This window comes from Salvia hispanica, chromosome 4, assembly GCF_029641045.1.
Source record: "Salvia hispanica isolate PSC_SH4W2 chromosome 4, Shi_PSC_v1, whole genome shotgun sequence".
NCBI classification, from domain to species: domain Eukaryota; kingdom Viridiplantae; phylum Streptophyta; class Magnoliopsida; order Lamiales; family Lamiaceae; genus Salvia; species Salvia hispanica.
The window spans coordinates 21,743,554-21,770,119 of record NC_142695.1 but is presented as its reverse complement, the minus strand read 5'-3'; the positions used below and the strand labels follow the sequence as shown (position 1 = coordinate 21,770,119).

Sequence of the window (26,566 nt, the reverse complement as noted above, 5' to 3'; positions counted from 1 at the left end):
GGGGTAAAATTGTATGTCCAAATATGAAAAATTCTAAAGGTGACTCTAAATGTGGGACGGACTTTTATGGAAAAACTATAAAACTAGGACGGAAAGAGTAACTCCTAAAATCTCGTGCCGATTAAGAAATGTGTCATCTTAGTCGAGACAGAGGGAGTAATTCATCGTATAGTCTGGGTACTAAAGTGATACCACTACTAGTAATGAAATTTTACGAATTTTAATTCCTTGAACTTTACTTCGAAAAAATACTTAAATACTAAAAAAATACCAACTTATATTAATATTTTTATTCTTTTCCAAGAGTGACTTATTTCTTAGTAATTTTTAATGCGAAATATTATGCACGTCAAAATGTAGTAGTAAATCCTACTACCTCCGTCCTCCAAAATTTGCTACACTTTGACCCGACACGGGTTTTAAGAAATGTAATGGAAAATGAGTTGAAAAAGTTGGTGGGATGTGGGTCCTACTTCTAAAGTATTAGTTTTATAATAAAATGTGAGTAGGAATGAGTTAGTGGAATATGGGGTCCACTACCAAAAATGGTAAAAGTGAAGTGTATCAAATTTTCAGGGACGGACCGAAATGGTAATATGTATCAAATTTTCAGGGACAGCGGTAGTAATTAATAATGATAGAGCATTGGGAATAAAAAAAATTTTTGTCACGCACACTGGTGTCAGTACTTTTTCAGAAATTTTAAATATAAGAGCATCCGCAATGGTCGGCTAGCGATCGGCTAGCCGATTCGTCGCGCTAGCCGATCGGCTAGCCGAACCATTGCAATCGGCAAACGCGATTTCGGCGAGCGGATCGGCGTGGGCTGGCCGATCGCTCGTCGCTGGCCGAAGCGCTAGCCGATCAGCTAGCCGCCATTGTGGAGGCCCGATCGGCCAGCGATCGGCCAGCGCCGATTTTTGAATTTTTTTTTTTTTAAATCATATATAAACGCGATTTTCGTTTCATTTTCATTTGCACCGCTTGTTTTAACGAGTTTTCTCTCTCTCTAACTTTCTGTTCAAGAGCATCATCGAGTGATGGATCACAACAACGAGTCCAGTCCGACGATGAGCGGCTCTCAGACTCCCACAGTACCCGTGGGATCTGGATGGGGGCAGATGGGCCCGGGATTTAACATCACTTGGAATCAGATGATGGGGATGATGGCTGGTGCGCCGGGGGGGGCGATGGGGGGGAACCAGGGGGGTATGCCGAGGGGTATGCCGTGGGGGATGCCGGGCGGCGGGCAGTCAGCGCCCGGGTGGGGGGATATGCCCCAGATGCAGCAGCAGATGATGCTGCAGCAGATGATGGGGATGATGTGGCAGGGGGGGATGCCGGGGGGGATGCCGCACGGTATGCATCCCGGGATGCCGGGGGGGTGCAGGGGTCACCGGGAGGGGACGCCGTATATCGGCCCTCGCTTGATTTTTTGACGGCTTCGTCTCACACGTCGACCCCGGTGGAGACGCAGTTCTCTGGCGATGACCTTCTGTCATTGCATGATATGGGGATCGATCTCGGGGACGATGATACTCCCGTTCCAGCGACGCCGGCCGCGCCGAAGAAGAAGACGAGGGGGAAGGGGAAGGGCAAGGCGGTCGGCGAGTCATCGCAGACCGCTGCCACTGGCCGGAGGAAGTGGACGGAGGATGAGTACGCCGCGGTGGCCAAGGGGTGGTTGGAGGTGTGCGACGATCCACTGGTTGCGAACAACCAGCGGGTCGTCAACATGTGGGCGAAGATCAGGGCTGCCTATAAGAGCCACTGCCCGCACGGGAAGGACTACAGCAACGAGGAGGTCCGGAAAGGGTGGGAGCGCACCAGGGCCGCGGTGGGCCGTTTTGCGAATTTGTACGCCAACGCCCTCCGTCAGCTCAGAAGTGGGCAGACTGAGGACGACGCCCGGAGGATCGCCGCGAGTCAGTTCCCCTTGGAGGGGAAGTATAAGGAGTTCACCTTCTGGGAGTGCTTCTTGTTGTTGAAGGACTCCGAGAAGTTCCGGGCGGGGTGCGACGCTGGGTGGCCGAAGAAGCAACGACGTAACTATAGCGGCGACTACAGCGGCAGCAGCGGCGGATCCCACGACCTCCCCCCGGATGCTGAGGAGTTTCCATCCCCTCCTTCATTTACTGGTCGCCCCCGCCCGGTTGGACAGAAGCGGGCGCAGCGGTCTGCGAGGGGCGGATCCCCCCTATCGCCCCGCGAGGTCCAGTCCTCCGCCCTCCCAGCCGCCCCACTCGAGTACACTCTCCATTCGCGTAACCAAACGCGGGCTCAGATGTTACAGGTCTTCCGAGAGTGGAAGAACGCCACTGACCCCACGGAGAAGAGGTTTCTTTACGAGATGCTCGAGAGCATGCGTGCTGATTTAGAGATCGCGAGGTCACGGCTGGGGGGTTCCGACGTGGGCTCAGATACCACGAGTGGCGGCAGCGGCGGCGGCGGCGGCGACGACGACGAGGACGACGGCGACGGCGATGAGGAGTAGAGAGTGGCGGGGCTCGTTTGTTGAAGCCCTTTTTTTTAAAAAAAAATCATGTACTTTTTTTTAAAAAATCTTTGTACTTTTTTTTAATGGAATGGATTATTTTTCCCGTATATGTGTCGTAAATTTAATTCCGTATATCGCAATTTTAATTCCGTAAATGTAGTATATTTTGAATTATTTTTATTGCGGCTAGCCTATGGCTGGCCTAAATCTGACGTGGCAGGTGGTTTTTTTAGTGTTGCTGACGTGGCAGAGGAGAGAATGGCTGGCCTATGGCTGGCCTAAGCACCATTGCGGATGCTCTAAGTAATATTATATCTTTTTTTTTCTGTTCTTCTTCCTCAAAATACACAGCCATTGTTGCTTCTACCTCATATTTCAGATGTCGTTTGAACAACCTAGTTGGAGCGCCGGGGCGGAGGACGGCCGTGGCAGGGATGTTCTGAGTCCAGTGGCTTGGCCCCATGTAGTTCCATCCTTGCATTAAGTGTATATTACTCCCTCCGTCCCGGCTAAGATGACACATTGCTTAGCCGGCACGGGATTTCAGGAGTTATTGGTTAAAGGGTTTAATTGGAGAGAGAAAAGGTGACTGCAATTATTAATGTAGATAGATGAAAGATGGATATTTTAGTAGGAGTGAGAAGAAGTAGTTGAATGTATTAATTGGAGAGAGAGTTTCCTAAAAAGGAAACGTGTCATCTTAGTTGGGACAAACAAAAAAAGGAAAATGTGTCATTTTAAGCGGGACGGAGGGAGTAGTATATATCTTTGTTAAACTATTTTGTTGTTTTTCTCTTCACTTTGCTAAATGCTTCCAAAATAAGTGGATTATAAGATATGCGTTTTGTATATTATCAATTTATGATACTTTAGGGCTAAAGGTTTATTTTTTTTGGTTTGACCACAGATGTGCCAAACTCGCCTTTAGCGAAATCCCACTAATCCTGTTCGACTGGGTTTGGAGATCAAGGCCGAAAGTCTCCCAACAAATGGCGGGGTTTAAACCCGTGTTTGATAACATGTACTACATGTACTACGCCCTCACACTATACCGCGATTATTTGCAGAGCGGACTCACATGAAGACGACTATTGGTTGTTGTTGTACAATAAAGATAATACGCTAGCTGTTGTTGTAGCACTAGAGGCATCATGTATGACATAATAGCAAGTGCTATTCAGAGGAACTGGAACTTAACTCGTTCCTCTAACTTAACTCGTGGAGTCGACACCAACGAAGAATCACCTTCCGATCAAATACTAAAAATGTGTAAGCATTGGCGCACCTTTCCAAATTGTGCAAAAAATAATAGTCCGTTGATGACTGCTATTCACATTTGTTTGGCCATTTTAATTTGGTTTCGTTATATTCCATTAATCTTGAAAAAGGAATAAAGGATAACAGAATAAAACTAAAGAAACTTATTGTTACAGATGGCGATTGCCAGATATTATACAACATTAAATACTTGTTTTATTTTAATCAAAGATAAAGTGATCGATTAGTACTGACAAACAATGAAACAATCATGCAATAATTAAACATTAGGACCAAATTCCTTTTTGCATGGGATTCAGATTTGAAAAGAAGAAAATCTTATTTTAACGGTTGATTTAACAACTTTAATTTAATGTAATAGTTCATGTTTTCGTTGCTGCTCCTTTTTTAATATAATAATTACTCAAAAGCTAATCTATTGAGGATATGCTTTATTCCTTCACATTAGTCGTGGTTCCATAAAAAATGTACTTTTAGAAAAAAATGTGAAATTTAAAGGGGAACATTCAAAAAAATATTACTCCATATTTGTTCTAAACGACCGGACACCACCGATAAAGAGCATTACAATTTACAGGTAGCCTTATTCTTTATTTTATTTTAAATTAAAACCGAAATGATCAATTATTTAGTAATCATGCAATAAAGTTTAGGACCACGTTCAATTTTTTATGCATGGGTTTCAGATATGAAATGAGATAGTATTAATTATACATAATATATGAGAAAATTTTTATTCAAATGATGCTTTAACAAAGTGGTAATAAAGTCATGGTTCCACCGCACCTTTTGTTTGATATGCACAAACAAATTATACTCCATATCCATAGTGCATGAACTTTCATTCTATATATTGTACTAATCATACTCACACATATAATACAATGGCTTCTCTGCTGCAGTTGTTTTGCATGCTACTACAATTCTCATTGATAATGGTCTGCTGCAAGTCACAAAAACCTGCAGGCGCCAAGGCAAGCATGCACATTATCTATTGAAATGATTGCCTTTAAACTTAATAATTCAATCATATATTATCCATTGAATTTTGCAGCCTCACATTATTTACATGGGGAGGAGTCCTTCTGTTGAGAAGAGTGGTAGTGATGATTTATACCATCTCCACCTCCTATCATCCTTAGTTCCAAGGTGCACATTTCTTTCTTAGTTCATTACGAGTATATACAATATTGCATGTTAACTTTCTCTCCCTTTCTTACTGGCTGCAGTGAGAGAAAATCCTTGCTGCGCTCTTATAACCATGCTTTTAGAGGCTTCTCTGCTATGCTCACAGACTCCGAAGCTTCTCTCGTATCCGGTATACTCCAATACTCACCATCTCCCTCATCTCAAGGAAAGTTGTGTTGTAAACTGCAGAAATTAAGCTGATTGTTTGTGCTGAAAAACCCAGGTCATGAAGAGGTTGTTTCTGTATTTCCCGATCCGCTTCTGCAGCTCCACACAACGCATTCCTGGGATTTTCTCGAGGAAGCTGTAAATCACAGAGCCAGAGCCAGAGCACCACACCCTCATCACAACCACAAGTCAGCTGATGTTATCATTGGAATCATTGACACAGGTTTGTGTAACAACTATTTCAAGAAAAAAAGATACAATACTAATAGAGAGTGCGTTATTTTAGGCATATGGCCGGAGTCACCTAGTTTCAATGATCGTCACATCGGCAAGATCCCCTCCAAATGGAGAGGTGTTTGTCAGGAAGCTGCAGATTTCAACAAGACAAACTGTAATAGGTATCCGAATTTGCAATTTTAGGTACCAATTTAACAAGCACTCAAATTTTTGGTGTTGATTGATGTAGGAAGTTGATAGGAGCAAGAGCCTATCAAGAAGGTAAGGCGTCGCCGAGGGACTCCCTCGGCCACGGAACTCACGTGGCATCAACCGTGGGCGGTGCAGTTGTCCCTGGCGCCAGCTACTACGGCTTGGCTCGTGGCAGGGCCCGCGGCGGCCTCCCTTCGGCCAGGATAGCAAGCTACAGGGTGTGTGAAGAGAACGGATGCTCGGGTGGAGCCTTACTGAAGGCAATCGATGATGCTGTAAAGGATGGAGTGGACATCATCTCCATATCCGTGGGCACGAACTTGGATCTGGATTTCCTGAGCGACCCCATCGCCATCGGCGCCTTCCATGCGCAGGAGAAGGGAGTTATGGTAGTTTGTTCAGCTGGGAACAATGGCCCTAATCCTTACACCGTTGAAAACTCTGCTCCGTGGATCTTCACTGTGGCCGCCTCTAGTTTGGATCGTGCTTTCCACTCCGAGATACTGCTAGGAAATGACAGATCCTACAAGGTACTCAATTAATTTAACATATCACTTTATCATTACCAATCTCTTCTTCTTCTGCTGCCAGGGCACTGCAATCAATTTCTCTCCTTTAAAACATGATGAGAGATATCCCCTTGCAATGGCAGAAGCAGTCGCCGCAAACTCCACTCCATCTTCTGACGCGAGGTGCCTAGCTCCATAATTCATTTTATGTTCTAACTTAATTATAATTTGTGTCTTCAATTTTTAATATTTTTCGAAACATGTCGAGTAGGAACTGTTTAGTAGGGTCTTTGGATCCGGAGAAAGCAAGAGGTAAGATCATAGTGTGCCTGGATGAAAATAGTGATGTGAGGAGGGTTACAAAGCGACTTGTTGCGGAAGAGGCCGGCGCAAAAGGGGTCATCATAGTAAACAGAGAAGGTCTGGTTGATCCTCCACAGGATGGAGGAACCTTCCCATTTGCAGATGTTGAACAGCACATAGGCTTCAAAATCCTCCACTACATCAACTCAACAAAGTAAGTTATCCACCCAAGTAAACTAATTAATTCTACTCTCTACTTTTACTAACCTGAAATTGTGAAACAGGAATCCTACTGCAACAATAACTGCAGCACGAGAGGTGAAAGGGTTCAGGCCAGCTCCAGTGGTGGCACCTTTCTCGTCGCGAGGTCCTGGGACTCTAACCGAGAACATCCTCAAGGTTTGCATATCGCTAACATTAATGGTTTTGAATGAATCAATCAATCATGACTAGTGGTATTGGTGCAGCCAGATGTAATGGCTCCTGGAGTGGCCATTTTGGCAGCATCATTGCCCGTCATACCACAAGGTTATAAGGCCCCAGGGAACAGGACGACGGGCTTCAGACTCCGGTCCGGAACTTCCATGGCCTGCCCTCATGTCTCCGGTGCAGCTGCCTTCCTCAAATCAGTCCATCCTCACTGGTCCCCTTCCATCATCAAATCCGCCCTCATCACAACTGGTACTACTCTTACTTTATCAAGCCCGCATGGATTTGTTTTTCTATCACTCCCAAAATAACTATACTTGTGTATATTACTTCCAACTTCTCTTTTCTATGTGGTATGAGTTTGCAACCCAACAGTTACTTTGCGTATCATTAACTACGTTCACTTGGTGTCACATCTAGCATCCATCTCAAACAACATTGGCAGAAGCATCACCAACACAACATACAGGGCGACGAATCCGCACGAATCGGGAGCAGGGGAGATCAGCCCCATGAAAGCACTGGATCCGGGCCTCGTAATCGAGACAACCACGAAGAACCACATGCGTTTCCTGTGCTACTACGGCTACACCCAGAAGCAAATGAGTCTATTAACCCATACCAAATTCAGCTGCCCCAAAAGCTCAGCCAAGGACCTCATCCCAAACATCAACTACCCAACCATCTCCATCGCAGCCCTCAAGCGGGGCTCCGCCCCCACCAAGGTCAAGAGGGTGGTCACCAACATCGGACCGCCCAATGCCACTTACGTGGCGTCGGTGAATGCGCCTCCGGGCTTGCGGGTCACGGTTGTCCCGAGAGAGATCGTATTCGGGCCTAGCGTCAGGAAAGCATCGTTCAAGGTCGTTTTCGATGCCAAGCGAGCATCTAAGGGCTACAAATATGGGGATGTCAGCTGGTGCCATGTGTCGCGCAGAGTCAGATTAGTGTTTGCTGTCAATGTTCAGTGAAACTATCTGCGTGTGTTTTGTTAGTGTTGTGTTCAATTCTGACTGTGTTCTTAGTTATCACTGCAAATGTTGTTTGATTGTTGATCGCTTCTTTTAGTAGTAGGATTGGAATTGAAGGTTGTGTTGAAATCAAAGTTTAATTGTGGTTGATTGTTAATCTAGTTTGTTTATAGATTAAGAATTCAAGTTTAATTCTATTACTTGTGGAATCTTTAAGCTGGCAAAAAACTTCCAACACTCTCTACACTCTACATACTCTTTCTGGTCCATATGTGAAACTTGTTTTGGTTTCGAACTCTCTAACTTCTGGTTTCCACACCAATCCAATTCATTTGATGAAGTATTTGGGGATTAAAACTATTAAATCTTGTCCCACGTCGATTTGATGATAATCTTAACTCCTTAATTATGGATACTCTTCCCCCTAAAAAGTTTTTTAAGAGGTGAGTGGTCCATAGGTTAATATATATGGTGGTAGAGCGGGCATATTATAAGCCCTTGCCTACTCTCAGGGTAGCCATTTTATGCAAATTTTGGTTTTTTACGTGCAACTAATTGAAGGTTTCTATTAATGTATTAAAATATCATTATTATTTTATTATAAATGAATATTTTTAAATTATACTGTACTAGTTCTAGTGATTATAAGCACTACCGAGTTTAAAGTCTTCTGTTCTATTCTGTAAGGTATTACTACCTTCGTTCCCCAAATTTTGACATACTTTGATCCGGCACGGATTTTAGGAAATGTATTGAAAAGTGAGTTGAAACAGTTGGTGGGATGTGGGTCCTACTTTTAAAGTATTAGTTTTATAATAAAATGTGAGTAGGAATGAGTTAGTGGAATATGAGGTCCACTACTAAAAATGGTAAAAGTGAAATGTGTCAAATTTTCAGGGACGGACCCAAAATGGTAAACTGTGTCAAAATTTAGGTGACGGAGGTAGTATTACTTTTTTTTTTTAAAGATCTGTAATCGGTGAGTAAATTACTTTTATAAATAAATTAAATATTAATTAATTTCTAGCTAATACGCCTAGACCTTGACCAATAGTAAAAGATCTGTAATTGGTGAGTAACAAACAAATCCAATTCTATAAATGAGCAGTTGCATAAACTTAGGCATTTTATTTGGTTTAAATAAACTACAGTTGAAATGAAATACAGTAGTAATGAATAAAATGGGGCAAATCCGTAGATAAGTCAGCTGTTCATATGCATACAGAGAGATACATTTCGTTTCTCCACAAAGCTCAGTCTGACACCCCAACTCCATTCTAGATTTTGTACACTTCAGTTCCGTTCCACCCAATTTCACTTCAACCTTCTACTTCGAGAGATCCACCATTCCCTGCTATAGTGCTATTAATCTACATTTCCTTTTATCCAAATCTCCTTCACGTTTTGATTCTTCCAGCCAGATTCAGTTGCTGAGTTGCTCAAGGTCGCTGCTGTTAAGTCGCCATGGATGAGTATGTGCCCTTCTTTTCACTACTATCATATCATTCTGTTGGATTTCACTATTTGCTCAATTTTTAGTTGGAATTACTGATTAATTTAGCCTTACAATTCTCAGATTCTTCAAATTTTAGTTACTGATTAGTTCAGCCTTATAATTAGGTTTCATTCATTTACTGAAGAGTTGTTTATCTTCCTCATTATAGGGAGAATGAGCTCCAACTTCTGCAGAGGTATCGTCGGGATAGGCGGGTACTCTTAGATTTCATACTCTCTGGTAACTTGATGAAGAAGGTAGTAATGCCTCCAGGAGCAGTGTCGTTGGACGATGTGGATCTGGATCAAGTCAGCGTCGATTTTGTCCTTAATTGTGCTAAGAAAGGTGATGATTCTTGATACGGACTTTCTCCTCTTTTGGCTTACTTTGTTTCTCACTTTCCATGTTGGGATCTGATGATTGTAGGTCATATGCTTGAACTCTCGGAGGCCATTCGTGATTACCACGATGGCACCCTATTCCCTAGCCTGGTAAGACAAAAAACATTTTGATAAATTTGTTACAGAAATGTGTTACTGAGTGTGCTCAGACACTAGTAAATGCCTTAATGTTTGTTGTTACTTCAAAAAAGAATAATGCAGGTTCTACCGATGAATTCTTTCTAGTCACAAGTGCTGAATCTTCTGGTTCACCTCCCCGAAGGCCACCTCCGCTAGTACCAGATGTGGTAGCAACTCCAATTGTGTCAAGTCTTTCCATTTCAGAGCCTGTTGAAAGTGATCTGATTGAGGAATCGCAAAGCCTGTCAAAGTCACAGTCTCTGAACTCTTCACAACCTAAAGAACTAACAGTGGATGATATTGATGATTTCGATGATGATATGATGGAGGAGATGGATAGCCGTAGATATTCCAGGAGAGTACTGAATGATGCTTCTGATGTTGTTCTTGGATTGCCTTCATTTTCTACTGGTAGGTGTGGTTGGTGATAGTTTATCATGTACCTTTGTGTTCGTCTTATTTGCATGATGAGTTAATGGTGCTCTTACTTTGGTAGCTCTCCCAAGCAGGTTAATTGCTTCAGAGCTTGCGAGCAAATAGAATTAAAGCATTCCATTATGTCCATACTCCTGTTTTTATCACTTTGAATAGGACCACTTTGTGTGATTTTATTTTTTATTGAAATTTATTTCGTTTAACAAGAAAGGTTGGCTCAGAATCTACCTTACTATATAACTCTTAGAAATACCTGCCTGGAGCTAAATTTTATTATAATCAGGAAGTAATGGTTTTGATATTTTTTCTTCTTATTGTAGGTATTTCAGATGAAGATCTCCGTGAAACTGCATATGAGATCCTCCTTTCTGCCGCTGGAGCTTCAGGGTACCTTTCTCTGGACTGACCCCTCCCCCCCCCCCCCCCGAAACAAAGAAGAAAGATAAAATAAAAAATAAAATAGAATAAACTTTGATGAGTTTTTTTGCATTTCATTATATTGGCAGGGGGCTAATTGTTCCATCAAAAGAAAAAAAGAAAGATAAAAAATCTAGCTTGATGAAGAAGCTGGGGCGAAGTAAGAGTCAACAAGCAGGAACACAATCTCATAATTCTCATGGTTTAGTTGGCCTCTTGGAGACGATGCGTGTCCAGATGGAGGTTTGTTATGAGTCTCCTGCCTTTCACTCTATGAGCCTTGTTGTCCACTACTCCCAGAGAGAATCAAATGTTGAAGCTTCTAATACTATCATTAAGCTTTATTCTAAAACCATTAATTAAATACTGTCATTCTCCCCAGAGCTTGTTCTTATGCTTCTGCTTATTTGTTTATCCGCCAAATTTTGGATGGTCCTGAACAGATTTCAGAGGAAATGGACATCAGAACAAGACGCGCATTACTCAGTGCCATGGTTGGCAAAGTTGGGAAACGTATGGATACTTTATTGGTCCCACTGGAATTGTTATGTTGCATATCAAGAACAGAATTTTCAGATAAGAAGTCTTATATAAAATGGCAGAAAAGACAAGTGAGCTCTTCATTTCTCCTTTCTTTTGTAAAACCCCAACCACCCCCAAATTGTTTGGTTTCCTATTGCTTTTATTTTCTTTTCTCTTCTCCATTTTGGAGTTTCAGATATTCTCCTCTTCTGAGGACGAAAAGCTTCTATTTGTTACAGAAGCTGTTTTGAGACCAGTTGATTTTCATTTTGGTTGACATAGTGATGAGAAAATATGCTTATACTTAATCGCTATTTATTTGTCAGTAAAGTGTGTATTAAGTTACCTCCGTTCTTAATACTCATTTAATTTGCTGTCAGCCCAGTTAAATATGTTGGAGGAAGGACTTGTAAATCATCCTGTTGTGGGATTTGGAGAATCTGGCAGAAAAGCAAGTGATATGAGGATTCATCTGGCGAAGATTGAAGAGTCTGAGGTGTGTTCAGATGTCACGAACTTCTCGTCATATTAACAATATTCTATTTTATATGACTCCCCTTCACCATTAGCATCACTCAGAATTTATTTCGTTCTCAGTGCTCTATTCCGGCACTTCACCCTCATGCATGCCACTCCCTTGAATTATATTCTCAACTGGATGTCTTATACTCATTATTTTTTACCTTTTGGTTTCATTTTTAGTTCCATATTTCCAATGCAATTTACGATGTCTAGAGTTATTGGTTTTAGTTTGATGTACAGTTTGTTGCTTTAAGACTTATAGGTTTGAAAATCTGATTTGCCAATTGTGTTTTTTATATCCATGAGTTTGCGCCTAGTATCTACTATCAAAAATTCAATATTTTTATGGCCAGAACACAGAGAGAAACGTTTACGTGGTCGTCCCCACTTACGATGGTATATTATGAATTTATAATGATGATGATAATAGTATTGACAATGGTGTTCGCAGAAAGTTAAAATGAACAAAGCAAAGCGTTTGTGTATAGCATAGTAGAAAATTGAAAAGAGTTTGAAAATGTAACAAAGAGGCTTCTTGAAATTTGCTGTCTGTTTTATGTCTGAAGTGTTCTAGAAGTAGTGTTTTGTCCAGATAGTGTCCATTGTGATTTGACCAAACAATATACATTTATATGGTCTTCCTATTTTTCCTCCCCCCAACACCTCCCCTTTCCAAAGAATAAAATTATAATCAATGATAGGAGTAATAAATAAAAGAAGAGAAAAGAAAAACTCCACATTTTTCTCCAGTTCTTGATAACTTAGGTTGTCACCGGTATATACTCAATTTTGAGATTCCAACAATTTTTTTAAACTACAGATTCTTTTGCTCCTATTACTAACATATTTGTTTTGTTCATCAGTCTCTTCCATCAGCTACAGGGGATCTTCAGAGGACAGAGTGTTTGAGATCTCTGAGGGAGATCACTATTCCACTTGCAGAGCGACCTGCAAGAGGTGATTTAACTGGTGAAGTATGCCACTGGGCGGATGGTTATCACTTAAATGTCAGGCTGTATGAAAAACTATTGCTTAGTGTATTTGATGTCTTGGATGAGGGCAAGCTTACAGAGGTCAGTGGGATGTTATGTGCATTAAGATATTTTATGTTTTTCCTCAACAAGTATGTAATGAAAGTTGCAAGGTTTTTAAAGTTGTCAAATATGCACCACTATTTACTTCCAGAGTTTTGATGGTGAATTCAGTCACTATGTTTCTGTAGAAATAACTACTGGACTTCTAATTACTTGGACCAACTTAAAATTTTGTTTTTGTTGAAAAGAGTTATGATTTCTTTCTGCCAGGAAGTAGAAGAAATGTTGGAGCTTTTTAAGTCAACCTGGCGTGTTTTAGGTATCACAGAGACAATCCATTATACATGCTACGCCTGGGTGCTGTTTCGGCAGGTATAAGGCTAAATAGTTTTTTCTTTACTCAATTCGCATGTGTTTTTGACTTTTTTTCTAATAGAAAAGAAACTTTTTAGTAGATACTAAATGGCAATTTGCTCAATAGTAATGCATGGATACTAAATGACAATATACTTTCTTGCTGGTCTCTCCCATACACCACTATAAAACTCTTATCTGTAATTTTATGTTTGGCTTTTGGACATACGGTGAACATCTTACAACATATTGAATACAAGTATCCCTGTAAGAGAATTCTTTCATATGACATCATCAGTGTATAAATTGCTGGCAGTGTTTGAATCACGTAGACTCCTTATCATCTTTTACACACTCAAAGCTGCTAGTACCTTTTGCTATCTGTTAACCACAATCCTCTTCTATGTATCTTACAGTTTGTCATCACCGGTGAGCAAGATGTACTGCAGCATGCCATCAATCAGTTGAAGAGAATACCTTTAAAGGAGCAGCGTGGCCCACAGGAAAGACTGCATTTGAGAAGCTTGAGTTGCAGAGTCCAGACTGAAAAGGGATTTGAGGACTTGACTTTTTTGCAGTCATTCCTATTACCTATTAAAAAATGGGCTGATATGCGCTTGGCTGATTACCATCATCATTTTCCCGAGGTCTTTTGCTATCCTTTAAGTTGATTGTTTTCAACATGAATTAGTTAGGTTTTTACACCATTTAGGCACTTTTGATTGCCTCCTTTAAATTTATTCTGTTTCCTGCAGCTTCAAGCAATAGGTCTAATGAATGTAGCTATTACAAATTAAAACATCTTTACCAGATTCTTTCTCAAGGGTCAAATTTTTACCTTAGTAAATTACATCAGTTACGATCCCTTGAGAATTTTTTCATGAAATTTTAATTTTCTATAGTGAAACTATAGTGAAAGTGAAGTTGAATTTTCTCTATTGGTTTCTCATTTAAAGTGATGGACCACATCAAGTTTTTGGCTAGTGCTCTTCTTTTAATGGTGCTTATACATTATATTTATACATTAAATAAAGGTATTGCGTTTGCCATAAGATCTTTTACTTTGTGGATAATGGATATCCATTTGTTAATATAGTGACATAGCTCTATTAATACTTGCATTTTAAGTTTGATGTTTCATTATTGACCAATTGGTCGGTAATTGATATTTGTCACCAAGTTGAATATCATTCATTTAGATGTATTTATTGGTACATTACTATTCTTAAGTAGCTACATACTGGAACGTCTACTCCTCATAACATTGCGACCTCCCTGCCCATCTTTCATTTCAATCTAAATGTGTTGAAGATGATGATCTAGAAGTGTAAGGTCTGTGTAAAAAGCTGGCTATTGCTTTTTCAAATTGATCTGTATTCAGGAAATCGCAAAATCTAGGGAATCTTAAACAAGATTTAGTTTTATTTTATTTGCTATCTAGACCCTCCATTTCTGTTCATGCGTTAGATCTACTAATATTCTTGAAATAATTACTTCTGTAAATAGTTCTGTAAACACCTGTATGCTATTCATGTCTTAGGAAAGTACATGTATTTGTCTATGGGTTTGTATTGCTCAAGTCAAGGTACTCGCTACAATTGAAGTTCCCGGTTATAAATTATTATTAATTATTAATTCTCACACCCCTGATTTTTCAGATGGAACAAAAGGTCAACTTGTTAGCTGCCCTGTATTTTGTTGCTAGTTAGTGTCACCATTATTATTCATCATTTGTTATTATCATTTTTTTTTGTGATATTTGCTTATTGTGAATCATAATCAAAACTTGGGAAGATGGCAATCTCTGTATCATTTGCTTCTCTTTCATTGTAGGGATCAAAAACGATGGAAAATGCATTAGTAGTTGCCATGGTTGCTCGGAGGCTTCTCCTCGAAGAACCTGAGTTGGTAGTGTGGTTTTCCTTGTTTAATATTATTATTTTTCCTTGTTTATTCTTCACCCAGCTTTGTGATTCACCGATTAGACTTATCGTTTTATAGATTCTTCAGTAGTTTTCAATACAACCCTCACATGAATTTCATCAAGGAAATCTGTAGAATATTTTAAAAGCCAATTCTATTTCGGCAAATTTGACAAACACAGATCCTTAAGTTATTCCATGTTATAGTGGAGAAGGAAGACTCGAGAGTACTCATTAACATGAAACAAATATATATCAAGAAGTCAAGAATGGTAAAATATGAATATAGCGTTGGAGGAGTCACATGCTTTTATATTTATTGCTATTAAATTGTTCACTAACTTGAACAACATTGAACTAACGCTTGGATTTTTCAGGCAATGCAAGGTCCACCTGTCACGGATACAGAACAAATCGAAATATACGTGTTATCTTCAATCAAGCAAGCATTTTCCAGAGTGAGCTCTTGAATCTAATTTTCTAATAGATTAACATAGTTGTTCTTTTGTTTTGATAATATATTAGAGAACTTTTAAGCTGAAGGATAGCAAGAAAGTTTGAAAACTATTGGATTGGTGAATGATGGAACATTGGTTGTCGAGATCTTTGAGCATTGCTATAAATACGACTTCTCTGCAATATGTTAAAGCAAAAGGAATTCAATTTGAAATATTTGTTGGAGGAAATGATGCCTGAGATCATGAACCAAATGCTATTGTCTTTTTACTTGTATGAAAAATATTTTGTTGACCTATTCATTCTTCTCATGGCTATGGTAAGCAAATTATTATTATGCTTTCATAGTTAAAACTGGTATTATCAGTAATTATTCTTCTTAGAATAATGGCTTATTGATAATTAGCATGTGTCATCTTGGTTCTCCTGAGTCCTAACTAATGTAATGTGACGTATCTTGTTTATATTCTAATATCGTTGAGATTATATATATCTTAATATCGTTCTTCGCAGATTATACAGGATGTTGAAACACTGTCTGACACAATAAATGAACATCCTCTAGCGTTACTTGCTGAACAGACAAAGAAACTTGTAAAAAATAGCACAGCCACGTATTTTCCTATATTAACCCTGCGGCATCAGAATGTCAGTGCAGTTGCAGTATCTCTTATTCACAAGCTTTATGGCATCAAACTGGTATGCTTGCATCTTAATGTTTCTTCATCATCCCGGCTTATGTGGAAGTCTAATTATTCTAAATTTCTTAGAAACCATTCCTTGAAAGCGCTGAACACTTGACTGAGGATGTTGTTTCTGTGTTCCCGGCTGCTGATAACCTTGAGCAAAACTTAATAGCTATTATCACATCCACCTGTGGTGAGGGAACTGCAGAGGCTTACCTCAAGAAGCTAAATTTGTACAAGGTGAGGGTTTGTTTTTTTAATATCTTTGTATGGATCTACTCTTTGAAGAAGATTAGGAATGGATTGTTGTGATATATATTCCTAGTTTGTGATAATTGCATCACTTCCCATGAGCTGAAAGTTGCAGTATAATTACTTTATCCAATGATCAACTGGTTAAATTTCTTGGTATAGTCCAATTCATCGTGCTTACACATACAAATGCATCCCTTCTCAGTAGCTAGATACTTCTCCCCTCCATCATTGACAATCTCAGAAGCCTCTCAGTCTGCTCTATTCAAACAGATCCATGGACACAAATATACCATCCTGATCTAGACTGTTCTTTGTAGATTGGTCACTGGTCCGACTATTAGTTTCATGTTGAAGTTTATACAGCAGAAGGAATGATCTCTTAAAATATGATTGATCCTAATCTCTGTTTTAGGATTAATCCTAATTTCTGTTATTGTGATGCATCTAGAATGTTCAAACTCTAGAATGCCCTATGTCAGCCCTTCTTTTATTCATTTACCTCTCTCTCTGTTGTCTTACTTTTTCTCCTTGCACTGTTTCTTGTTGCTCTCTCTCCCTCTCTTTTCTGCTTCTCCTTGCAAGAACCTCCTCTCCCATTCTTCACTATCTTTCTCTTGTCTCCTTCCACATCAAAAGGAATGTTTTTATAATAATGAAAAAACAAGGGATGATGCTTGTTACGAAGCCATTCCACTGAGAGTAGCTCCATTATCCAAGTGGAAGTGCATGCAGTAACCCTACTACTATACTGCACCTTGTACTATACTTCTTTCCATATATTCATGTTTTTCTGTTGTAATATTATACATATGACAAAAAGTATTAGAGCCTCTCATCTAATATGTTCTTTTTATTAAATTTCCCTGTTTTAATTGCGTCATTTTTGTGCAATAACTAGTTATGCAATAGAAGGTTTACCCTTATTTGTATTATTCAGATTGAGACTGTATCTGGAACATTGGTGTTGCGATGGGTCAATGCACAACTTGCAAGAATTTCAGGATGGGTTGAACGAGTCATGCAGCAGGAGGTATCAACTTTATACTAAAAATTCATACACTATTGATATCAGGTTCTTAGTAAAAGGAGATCTACAGCCTGAGAACAGTAAAGATGATGAAATACTTAGATGGTGGAATCTGTTCTTGGTAGTAGGGCGTGATTGAACTTTTAGTAGGCATACAGTAGGAGAAATCACTTCTGTGTGTCACCCTTTTGCCTGGTCAAAACCCAGGTCTTTATCTGCCTTAAATGTTTGAAGCTGTAAACTTGGTGCAGTACCTTCTTCATTGTGTTCTTTATCTTCCCTCCAAGGTTAGATTAAAAGTGAAAGAAAATGTACTAGATATAAACTGTTGCGAATAAAAAAATTGATGCTGAATGGCCCAAAGCATGATGCTGGGTTGAATTGTTAATATTGTAAATGCAATTATCCTAGTTCTCTTGTTAACAAGTTTGTTTCTATGTCTTAGTTTAATTTTTGAGTGCTTTGTTTTCCGATGCAACAGTTTCTATATCTTGGACAATGGCATTGCTTGACTATATTGGATATATAATTAATAAATAGATCACTGAGGTGCTCTTTTTCTTATTAATCTTTCAATGATTTGGATTACCATTGTCTGAGAATATTACTCTTTCAAGTGAGAAATGAGAATGTACTTTGATCCTGCTATTCTCTTTATTTCTTCTTGTTCTATGCTATAAGGACTGAGCTCTTCTTCTCCATCTTCCTTGTTTTCTCTTTTCTTCTTCAGAATTGGTCCCCAGTATCAGCACAGCAAAGGCATGGAAGCTCAATCGTTGAGATATACAGGATTGTTGAGGAGGTTTGTTTGCTATGATATCAAGATATTTCTTGTCTTCTTTACCAGATCTTTCACTTCAATCATGAATTAATTTTATGATAGTGACTGTTGAAAAGACATTGTCCACTCACATACAGTTCTTTTAGGCCTTTTCTTAAATACCATCTGGCCTAATTGATTCAGCGTCATGTTAACTCCATTATTACAGTTAGGAAGAAAGTTGAGTCAATTTGACAGTTGAAGCAAAACACTGTAACTGAGGTCAAACTTCAATCTGTAGAATTGTTAAGAAATAAGGCTACAGATACCTGTAGGCATTTCCTTCTGGCCTAAAAATCACAGCTTCATGCGGACTCTATAATTCAGAGATGAAAGAGTTGAAAGTTAATTTGACAATTGCAGAAGCAATATTATATCACTAGGTTCAAACATTAATCTATAGAACTTTCATGTAGTAACACGGGATAGAGATCTTTCAGAGGCATGCATATCTGAATAAATATATGTTTTCCTAGTTATGTGTTATCTTTGATGTAGTCAGGTCGCTTTCTCTGGTCCTATGGGGGATTGAAGAGGTTGCCTCAGGATGCAGTTTCTGTACTGTTTTTCGTCACCATTAGAATTCTCCCATTATAGGAATAGTTATATAAAATCCTAGTTACATGTTATCTTTGATGTAATTAATTGGCTTTGTTTGGTGCTATGTGGATTGGAGAGGTTGCCTCATGATGCAGTTTCCTACTAATTTTTTCGTCATCATTAGAATTCTTCTATTGAAGGAATAAGAGTGTTAATGTTATCTATAATAAGACCAAATTATATGAAAGCAATTTTACGGGGAATAATGTTTACTGTAGATTGATTTAGTTATTCTGCCATGTTGTTGGCTATCTCAATACTATATATATCATCCGGTCTTGTCAATACTTGTAAACTAAGAAATAATGTCTCAATCATGTCATAATAAACTTAATTGGGATCCATTTCATTGATTTTGTTTGCACTTTGCAGACAGTTGATCAGTTCTTTGCTCTTAAAGTTCCAATGAGGCCAGGAGAACTCAAAAGTCTCTTTCGTGGCATTGACAGTGCATTCCAAGTGTATACCAAGCATATTGTGGACAGCCTAGGTATTGTATCCATGCATATGCTTTCAGTTTGGTCCTGTCTTGTGGTGTTTGTACATTCCATAGCATCCAGTTTGCTTCATAGCAAGCTTTGTGAATTGGTATAAAGTTAATTTGTGTTTGTGCCATCCAATTGTACATCCTTAACTTGCCCACTGTTTTGTTTGTCTGAATGTTTTATTGCATTAGATTCTGGAAGGGTGTTTTATGTCAGTCATATTCAAATTCCTATATTGTTTTACCTCTGGCTTGTGATACGTGACCCCAAATTTACGATTCAACAATTTTATCTCAAGCTTCAGCCTGACATCGTAAACTCTTTATTCTACTGTAGCTGACAAGGAAGACATAATTCCACCTGTGCCCATTCTTACACGATTCGGGAGAGAAAGTGGAATCAAAGCTTTTGTGAAGAAGGAATTGACAGATCCAAGGCTGCCTGATGTCAGAAAGTCTAATGATATTAATGTTTTAACAACACCAACCCTTTGTGTTCAACTAAATACTCTTTATGTAAGTCGAAGCTACTTTTTTCATTTCTTCTTTCATTTCAAAGTTGCATAAACTCTTGATTACCAAAATTTGATGTGAAAGTATTTCCTGATCTTTTCACTATAAATAGCTTTACATTTTCACTCTATTTTGCTTTAGGAGTAACAGTAGCTACAGGTTGATTTTAGTTGATTCGCTGTTGTCTTGACTGAACATGTTGTACTCCCTCCATCCACCAATAATCTTCCCATTTTGCTATTTTTACCCGACCACCAATAAATGTCTCATTTGCTTTTTTACTACTTTTGGTATTGACCCCACATTCCACTAACTTTATCTCACTCAAAATTTATTATAAAACTATACTCCCTCCGTCCCACGTTACTTGAGGCGTTTCTTTTCGGCACGGGATTTAAGAAAGTTGTGTTTAGTGAGTTAAATAAAGTAGATGAGATAATAAAGTAAAATAAAGAATAAAGTAGGTGAGATTAGATGTTTTGTTTTTAGCTAAAAAAAGAAATGAATCAAGTAACTTGGGACAACCCAAAATGGAATATGACTAAGTAACTTGGGACAAGAGGGAGTATAAAAGTAGAACCCACCTTCCACTATCTTTTACATTCACTTTCCATTACATTTCTTAAACCCGTGCCCGGTCAAAGTGAGCCAACTATTAGTGGACGGAGGGAGTATTTCTTTTAGGGCGAATAGTGAAATTTTCAGGTGTGTACTCCTAAAATTGAAGTTGACAGAAGTTTAGGGAAGCATACCAAATAGGGGTCATTTATAAAACCCAAATCATTTTTCGTTATGACATACTATTGTGTTGCAAAGTGCCTTTATTAGACATCGTCAATTATTTATATATGAAATAGTGTTTACATGCAATTACTTGTTGGGTAATTTTTCAACTGATTGAGATTCTGCACTAGCGCATCTGGCTCACTTAAATGAAATAGACCTACCAATGAAATGATCTTTACTTTTCCATTTGATTCCTTTCCTCCACTTGTAAGTAGTATTTATCTGGGACCCCATCTGTTTGTTTCATGCTTATTTTACATCCTTTTCACCAATTTGTCTCTGCTAGTCTGCTTGGTTTCATATTAATTTTGATTCAATCGTAATTATCTACTATCTATCACTAATGCAAGCCTTTTGCCAACCTTAGTATGCAATTAGCCAACTCAATAAATTGGAGGACAGCATTTGGGAGAGATGGTCTAAGAAGCATCACAGTCAACCAATAAGTAAGTAATGTGTACTTCTCCTTTAAGTCAAGTGATTTAAAATATATAGGAAATATGAAACTATATTCGGATCCAATTCTCACCTGATTCCCATATTTCTTATTGCTCGTGGCAAATTGCTGTTTTCAATATGTTCTAAAGGGACCAATGCCTAGTGCATTTAACAAATATATTTTTTACTGATTCCTTTCACATTAACAATTTTATATTGCTCTTCTCCATTTTCAGAAAGACCAGTGAATGGTAACTCAAAGAATTCCACCCAGAAGGAAGGTTTTGATGGCAGTAGAAAAGATATTAATGCTGCTATTGACCATATGTGTGAATTTACTGGTACATCTCATATATAGTTTATCACTGAAGTTTGCAATCTATGCACTGTATGCTGATGACTTCTGCTTATCTTTTTAGGAACCAAAACAATTTTTTGGGACTTGAGAGAGCAGTTCATTGATGGTCTCTATAGGCCAAGTGTTGCTCAGTCTAGGCTGGAAATTTTGATTGAGCCTCTTGATTTGGTATGATCTTTTTGGGAAGAAAATGCTTTATTTTTTTCTTTTGGGTTCATATTATTCTTGTCTTTTTTCTTGCTGTAAGTTTAAGCATCCTACTTAGCCTCTAATGATATTCCAAATGAAGACCTTGAGTAACTAATAACTGCCGAAGGCTAACTATGGGATGTAAGAATATTTCAGAAACATTCTCTATCCTTCGTCAGTTACACTAGAAAAGGAAACTGTGAGGTATTTCCCTCTAATAAAATATAGAAATTGTAAGGACATATTCAGCCGGCTCCTGAAGGTCTGATATGTACAATTTCTTAACAAACCCAACTTTATCATGATTCATGAAGAGAATAAGTAACTGTTTCTGAATTAAGTATATGCTAAAAGAAACACTTAAGGCTGACATGGGTTTTCATGATATTGGCTGCAGGTACTCAGCCAGTTGTGTGATATCATAGTGGAACCTCTGAGAGATAGAGTTGTAACAGGACTTCTTCAAGCATCACTGGTTTGTCAATCTATCTTGATTGTCTAATCTGGCAGAAGAGTAGAAATAATACTAGTAATCAATTTCATCATCTTCTCCATACCAGGATGGGTTAATCCGTGTGATACTAGATGGAGGTCCGTCACGTATGTTCACTCCAGCTGATGCTAAGTTTATGGATGAAGACTTGGAGGTTTTAAAGGTAAATCATAGAAATTGGCGTTTAATCAGTTATTCAGTTTCCTAAGAGAGTTGTTTGACACCATCATGATCATGCAATGAGAAATATGACTGAATTATGTTTCCATTATATTTTATACATGTAAATGTAGGAGTTTTTCATATCCGGAGGAGATGGGCTTCCACGTGGAGTTGTGGAAAACCAAGTAGTACGCGCCCGGCAAATTATAAAGTTAGTCGGCTATGAGGTTAGTATGGGATCAATACAGTGCTTGTATTCCTTCTATCCATGCTGAACTCTAAACATGAAACATCTATTGCCTGACACTGTGCGTAGCAAAGAAAATACAGAGAAACAAAGAAATAGGATATATCTGATCTCAGTGCATTGAGATTTTGAATGTGCAAGCAAATCATTATTCTTGGCTCTCAAGTTAATTTCACATATCGTTAGCAGCTTCTCTTCCAGGAGATAAATGATCGCATAACATGCATGATTCTCTCGTTTATTTATTTACTTTTCTCATTTTGTGTTTCGCGGTTGGGATGCAGACTCGAGAACTGATAGAGGACTTGAGATCTGCAAGTGAGATGGAAGTGCAGGGTGGAAGGGGTAAACTGGGTGCAGATTCAAAGACTCTTATTAGGATTCTGTGTCACAGGAGTGATTCAGAGGCTTCTCAGTTTCTCAAAAAGCAATACAAGATACCCAAATCTACAGCTTAACATATTTCTGTTTCTTGCTTGTTTCCTGATTCACACAAGAAACCATTCCGATGTTAGCCTGCTTTTGTAACTTTATACGATGTTGATTATTAAATTATTTTGGAACTGAAATACAATGTTCATATATTAAATTATTTTGCAAGCCATTATTCAGAAGAGTAAGGAAAATACTGGACCAAGGTTGGTCTCATCAACTTGTTAGTAGGCGAAAATGATAGAGATTAAATGGAGTAATAATGTTGGCTGTACTTTACCAGCAGAAATCATAAATCCCAAAATATACCAAATCAATTAACAACACGTGTATGAGCACAAACTCTACATTTCTCCACATTCCGCAATGACACAAGCAAGTTTAGGCCGGTTGTTGGGTCCGGTGGCTACGTTCTCAATCTTCCTCGCAATCAAAAGACCATCCCCAATCACGCGCTGCATCAGAATCGGGGGTTTAGCAGAGAAATCAGAGATTGATAATTCAACGACTTACAATAATGATTCTCATGCACGGCATAAAAAATAGATAACTAGTTCGATGATGAGACAGCTACTATGAGATCTATATCCCATTTAATTATTATGCAAACACTTCCTTTGGTAGTGAACAATAAACTGAAAAAATTAAGGCAAGCACGTGTATACTTACCCCGAAGACAACGTGTTTGTTGTCGAGCCAATCACACTTCGCGCAGGTGATGAAGAACTGCCACAATCAGAAAGTACACAATTGGAAAGTGGAAGGTGGAAGGCATGAAACTGTACGGTTAGGGAACATTACTACACTTGTTATGCAAGGACCATTTTTATGTAACGTGACAACATGAAAAGATTATGATTTACACATGTGACAGCTAAGTGCTATACAAATAACTCAATATCAGTAAAAAGTTCATGCATCCACATTATTCCTAAAGCTCAACTTTGCATCATTGCATAAGAACATAATATCACTGGATGTGGTTTGTCCAAACATATACATTTGTAATAAGATGTTTACCTGACAACCATTAGTATTTGGCCCACTATTTGCCTGCCAAAACAACAGAACCATCTACTCAGATCATAGTTATATAATATGGCAGACAAATCATATAGCAATAGAAAATTCAAGTGATAAAATATTTGATTGTCACAACAATAAGAAACTATTTGATGCACGGGTGTGTCATTAACTAAAAAATGACTAGTTTATTGGTTGTAACATAGCTCTCCCTAAGAAGCAAATATCGTACCCTTAAGAATAAGCATTAAGGATTAATACTGATACTTTATCTTAAGGCATCTCAGATTCAGAGGCATCAACAAATTATTCATCAATTACATGTTAAGCAAAAAATTTACAAACTTGTGGTAGAAAGAATCGTCAAGTCACACTTAAGTTCCTTCGAGAAGCACACTTTTTACCTTGCACATGTAACACTACTTTTTAAACCATAAAAAAAAATGCAATTTACAAAGTATATAGTGCAGCATACCATTGACAGTAGCCCAGGTCCAGTGTGTTTTGCAATAAAATTTTCATCATCAAGTTTACTTCCATAAATGGATACACAGCCACTGCCATCACCCTGCCAAGAAAATGTAAATAAACTAGATCAATACATATGCACTATTGCACTTCATGTGCATGTACAAGCCCTTCTAATAATGCTACATACAAAGTCTCAAGAATCATTCATGTATTCATCTATTTACAAAAGGCATCAAAGGTAGAAGTGTTTGAATTTGATAACAAAATATGTAATCATTCCGGTTGATCAAAGTGGTTTAATCAATTGGATTAAGGTATGGTATGTGAGCAGGCTGAACCTAGATAGTAGTACTAGACTAGTACTACCTGTCTAGCTTACACATGAGCTCCAGAAAGGGTATCCACCAAAAACAAAGATTTAAAAAAAACAGTCCGAAACTTATGGTGGACAGAATAGTAACACGTTACAGTTTTTTTTTTTTAATAACTTTAAAATACAAAGGCTTACTTAAACATCATATTAAATGAATCAGGACAGGAGAAGAGAAAAAGAGCAACCTTAAGAAAATCACCAGCTTGGATCATGAAGTCCTTGATTACTCTATGGAACTGACATCCCTTATAACCAACAGGTAATCCAGCTTTTCTGCAAAACAAACCAACAAAGTAACAGGACCACATGTAAATGACAATAACAGTCAACTTAGCACCAAAAAGTCTTGAAAAAATTAGAGAAATATAAAAGTCTAACAAAAAACAGTCCCATACACAGAAGAAAAGAGTAAAGAAATTCGTCAAAAAGTGCATTTCACCCTCTCTAATTCTGATCAAAAGTTTTTTCAATGCAAAGGTAGCTCTCGAAAATGTACTATCACTTGTTTAAGGACCATTTTGTTCTTCTAGACTTTGCATTTGGGAAGAGTTATGATGATAAATCTACCATTGCTCTTGATTTGCTACAAATCTTAGCACATCATTTTTGTATGATAAATGAGTCATAATATAAAGCTCGAAAATAGAGTTACGAACCTGTACTCGCCCGTGCAGAATTGCCTAAACATAAGAAAAGCAAACACCAAATTAAATAGGAGAAGAAAGTAAAGAAGATTGAAATGGAACACCAACGAATACAGAAAGTATTTGGTAACTAATCGAGGTTCTATTTTAATCAAAATTCCAATTCCGCCAAGTAAATTATAGTGCAATCGTTCTAACATTCCATTGGCTCCGTCGTTTTACACTGGAAATAAATCCAACATTTGACAAATTTGAGAAGATCAAAATCAATGTAGTAGTAGAGATGATAGGGTTAAAAATAACCGAAAATTTTCGGCGGTTTTGGGGGCAATGTCAGCGAAGAGCTCCATCTTGATGCGGCCGGCAGGGATGTTGCCAATGGTGACGTCGAAGAATACGATTGGGTTTTTAGGGTTGGGCGGGCGCTGGTGCCACTCTACTCCTCCTCCGCCCGCCGCCATGAAATCGGAGTTCACTTTCTTCTACTGCTTACCGCCGCAGCAGCCTGTGTTATGAATATGAATATTTCCGATTAATAAATAAACCCATTAATGTCATTCTTGGTAGGATTAATGTAAACAAATGGATATAAAATAGGAGTAATTATTTCTTGTTTAATTTCATTTTAGGGTATGTTTGGTTCAAATTATGGATTTTTCCTAAGGAACAGATTATTCCTTTTCTAGATACTACAAATAAGGTTATACGTGGTAATCCCTCATTTGGTAGACTAAGCAATATTGATTACTAGTAATACTTAATATTGGTTAGTCTATCATTTAGTAGCCCCTTTACCTTTGCATGAAAAAAAATAACAACTATTGTGAAGACATTATTATCCCTACTTTTGGAGATGAGATTACTCCAACACCCTTCTCTGTAAACCAGATTATCACAGTTGGCGCGGATCAGAAGCCATTTTGCCGCCATATCCCGCTCATTCCCACCATATAAGCACAGCTTCCGCATATCCTTTGCCATCGCTACTTCACTCTATACCTCATCGTCGAATTGCTTATGCTTGGATGGCTTCGAAGGGGAAGCGAAAGCTCACCTACGAGGGAAGTCTGTCGGGTATAGTGATTCTGTTTAACCATCTACTTTTACTCGATTTC

General features: G+C 38.5%; 3 protein-coding genes across 4 annotated transcripts; 2 read left to right on the top strand and 1 right to left on the bottom strand.

Annotated features, from left to right (window-relative positions):
• The first annotated feature begins 4,624 nt into the window (after positions 1-4,624).
• LOC148927473 (CO(2)-response secreted protease-like) lies at positions 4,625-7,929 on the top strand. Of its 2 annotated transcripts, XM_089070200.1 has the most exons (11): positions 4,625-4,749; positions 4,830-4,924; positions 5,005-5,093; positions 5,187-5,354; positions 5,418-5,529; positions 5,598-6,090; positions 6,152-6,252; positions 6,341-6,586; positions 6,657-6,771; positions 6,840-7,053; positions 7,222-7,929. In XM_089070200.1, exons 1-11 carry the CDS (start codon positions 4,660-4,662, stop codon positions 7,770-7,772), a joined length of 2,274 nt encoding a protein of 757 aa, XP_088926326.1. In that variant the 5' UTR covers positions 4,625-4,659; the 3' UTR covers positions 7,773-7,929. The 2 variants fall into 2 exon arrangements, with proteins under 2 accessions (XP_088926326.1, XP_088926325.1); XM_089070199.1 differs by having other exon boundaries at positions 5,187-5,529.
• A 1,019-nt stretch (positions 7,930-8,948) lies between these two features.
• On the top strand, positions 8,949-23,097 carry LOC148927472 (protein unc-13 homolog). Its single transcript, XM_089070218.1, has 26 exons — positions 8,949-9,244; positions 9,437-9,612; positions 9,694-9,758; positions 9,860-10,199; positions 10,544-10,610; positions 10,730-10,883; positions 11,084-11,251; positions 11,548-11,658; positions 12,548-12,757; positions 12,989-13,090; positions 13,489-13,719; positions 14,906-14,980; positions 15,372-15,452; positions 15,964-16,149; positions 16,221-16,376; positions 17,329-17,421; positions 18,149-18,220; positions 19,211-19,328; positions 19,660-19,838; positions 20,989-21,067; positions 21,296-21,400; positions 21,479-21,585; positions 22,004-22,081; positions 22,167-22,262; positions 22,393-22,488; positions 22,793-23,097. Exons 1-26 carry the CDS (start codon positions 9,237-9,239, stop codon positions 22,964-22,966), a joined length of 3,327 nt encoding a protein of 1,108 aa, XP_088926344.1. The 5' UTR covers positions 8,949-9,236; the 3' UTR covers positions 22,967-23,097.
• A 95-nt stretch (positions 23,098-23,192) lies between these two features.
• LOC148927471 (peptidyl-prolyl cis-trans isomerase CYP22) lies at positions 23,193-25,993 on the bottom strand. The gene is made up of 7 exons (XM_089070219.1): positions 25,755-25,993; positions 25,464-25,487; positions 24,993-25,080; positions 24,439-24,531; positions 23,961-23,993; positions 23,610-23,666; positions 23,193-23,395 (listed from the first exon to the last, which is right to left on the bottom strand). Exons 1-7 carry the CDS (start codon positions 25,910-25,912, stop codon positions 23,285-23,287), a joined length of 564 nt encoding a protein of 187 aa, XP_088926345.1. The 5' UTR covers positions 25,913-25,993; the 3' UTR covers positions 23,193-23,284.
• Positions 25,994-26,566: the final 573 nt, after the last annotated feature.

Coding starts and splice junctions, on each gene's coding strand:
- LOC148927471 (XM_089070219.1), bottom strand. CDS start 25,912: ATGGCGGCGGGCGGAGGAGGAGTAGAGTGGCACCAGCGCCCGCCCAAC. Junction 25,081..25,463: donor TTCTGCACGGGCGAGTACAG/GTTCGTAACTCT, acceptor TTTGTTTTGCAG/AAAAGCTGGATTACCTGTTG. Junction 24,532..24,992: donor AAGCTGGTGATTTTCTTAAG/GTTGCTCTTTTT, acceptor TTTTCTTGGCAG/GGTGATGGCAGTGGCTGTGT.
- LOC148927473 (XM_089070199.1), top strand. CDS start 4,660: ATGGCTTCTCTGCTGCAGTTGTTTTGCATGCTACTACAATTCTCATTG. Junction 5,530..5,597: donor AACAAGACAAACTGTAATAG/GTATCCGAATTT, acceptor TGATTGATGTAG/GAAGTTGATAGGAGCAAGAG. Junction 6,091..6,151: donor GAAATGACAGATCCTACAAG/GTACTCAATTAA, acceptor TTCTGCTGCCAG/GGCACTGCAATCAATTTCTC.
- LOC148927472 (XM_089070218.1), top strand. Junction 9,613..9,693: donor CCTTAATTGTGCTAAGAAAG/GTGATGATTCTT, acceptor TGATGATTGTAG/GTCATATGCTTGAACTCTCG. Junction 10,611..10,729: donor TCTGCCGCTGGAGCTTCAGG/GTACCTTTCTCT, acceptor TTATATTGGCAG/GGGGCTAATTGTTCCATCAA.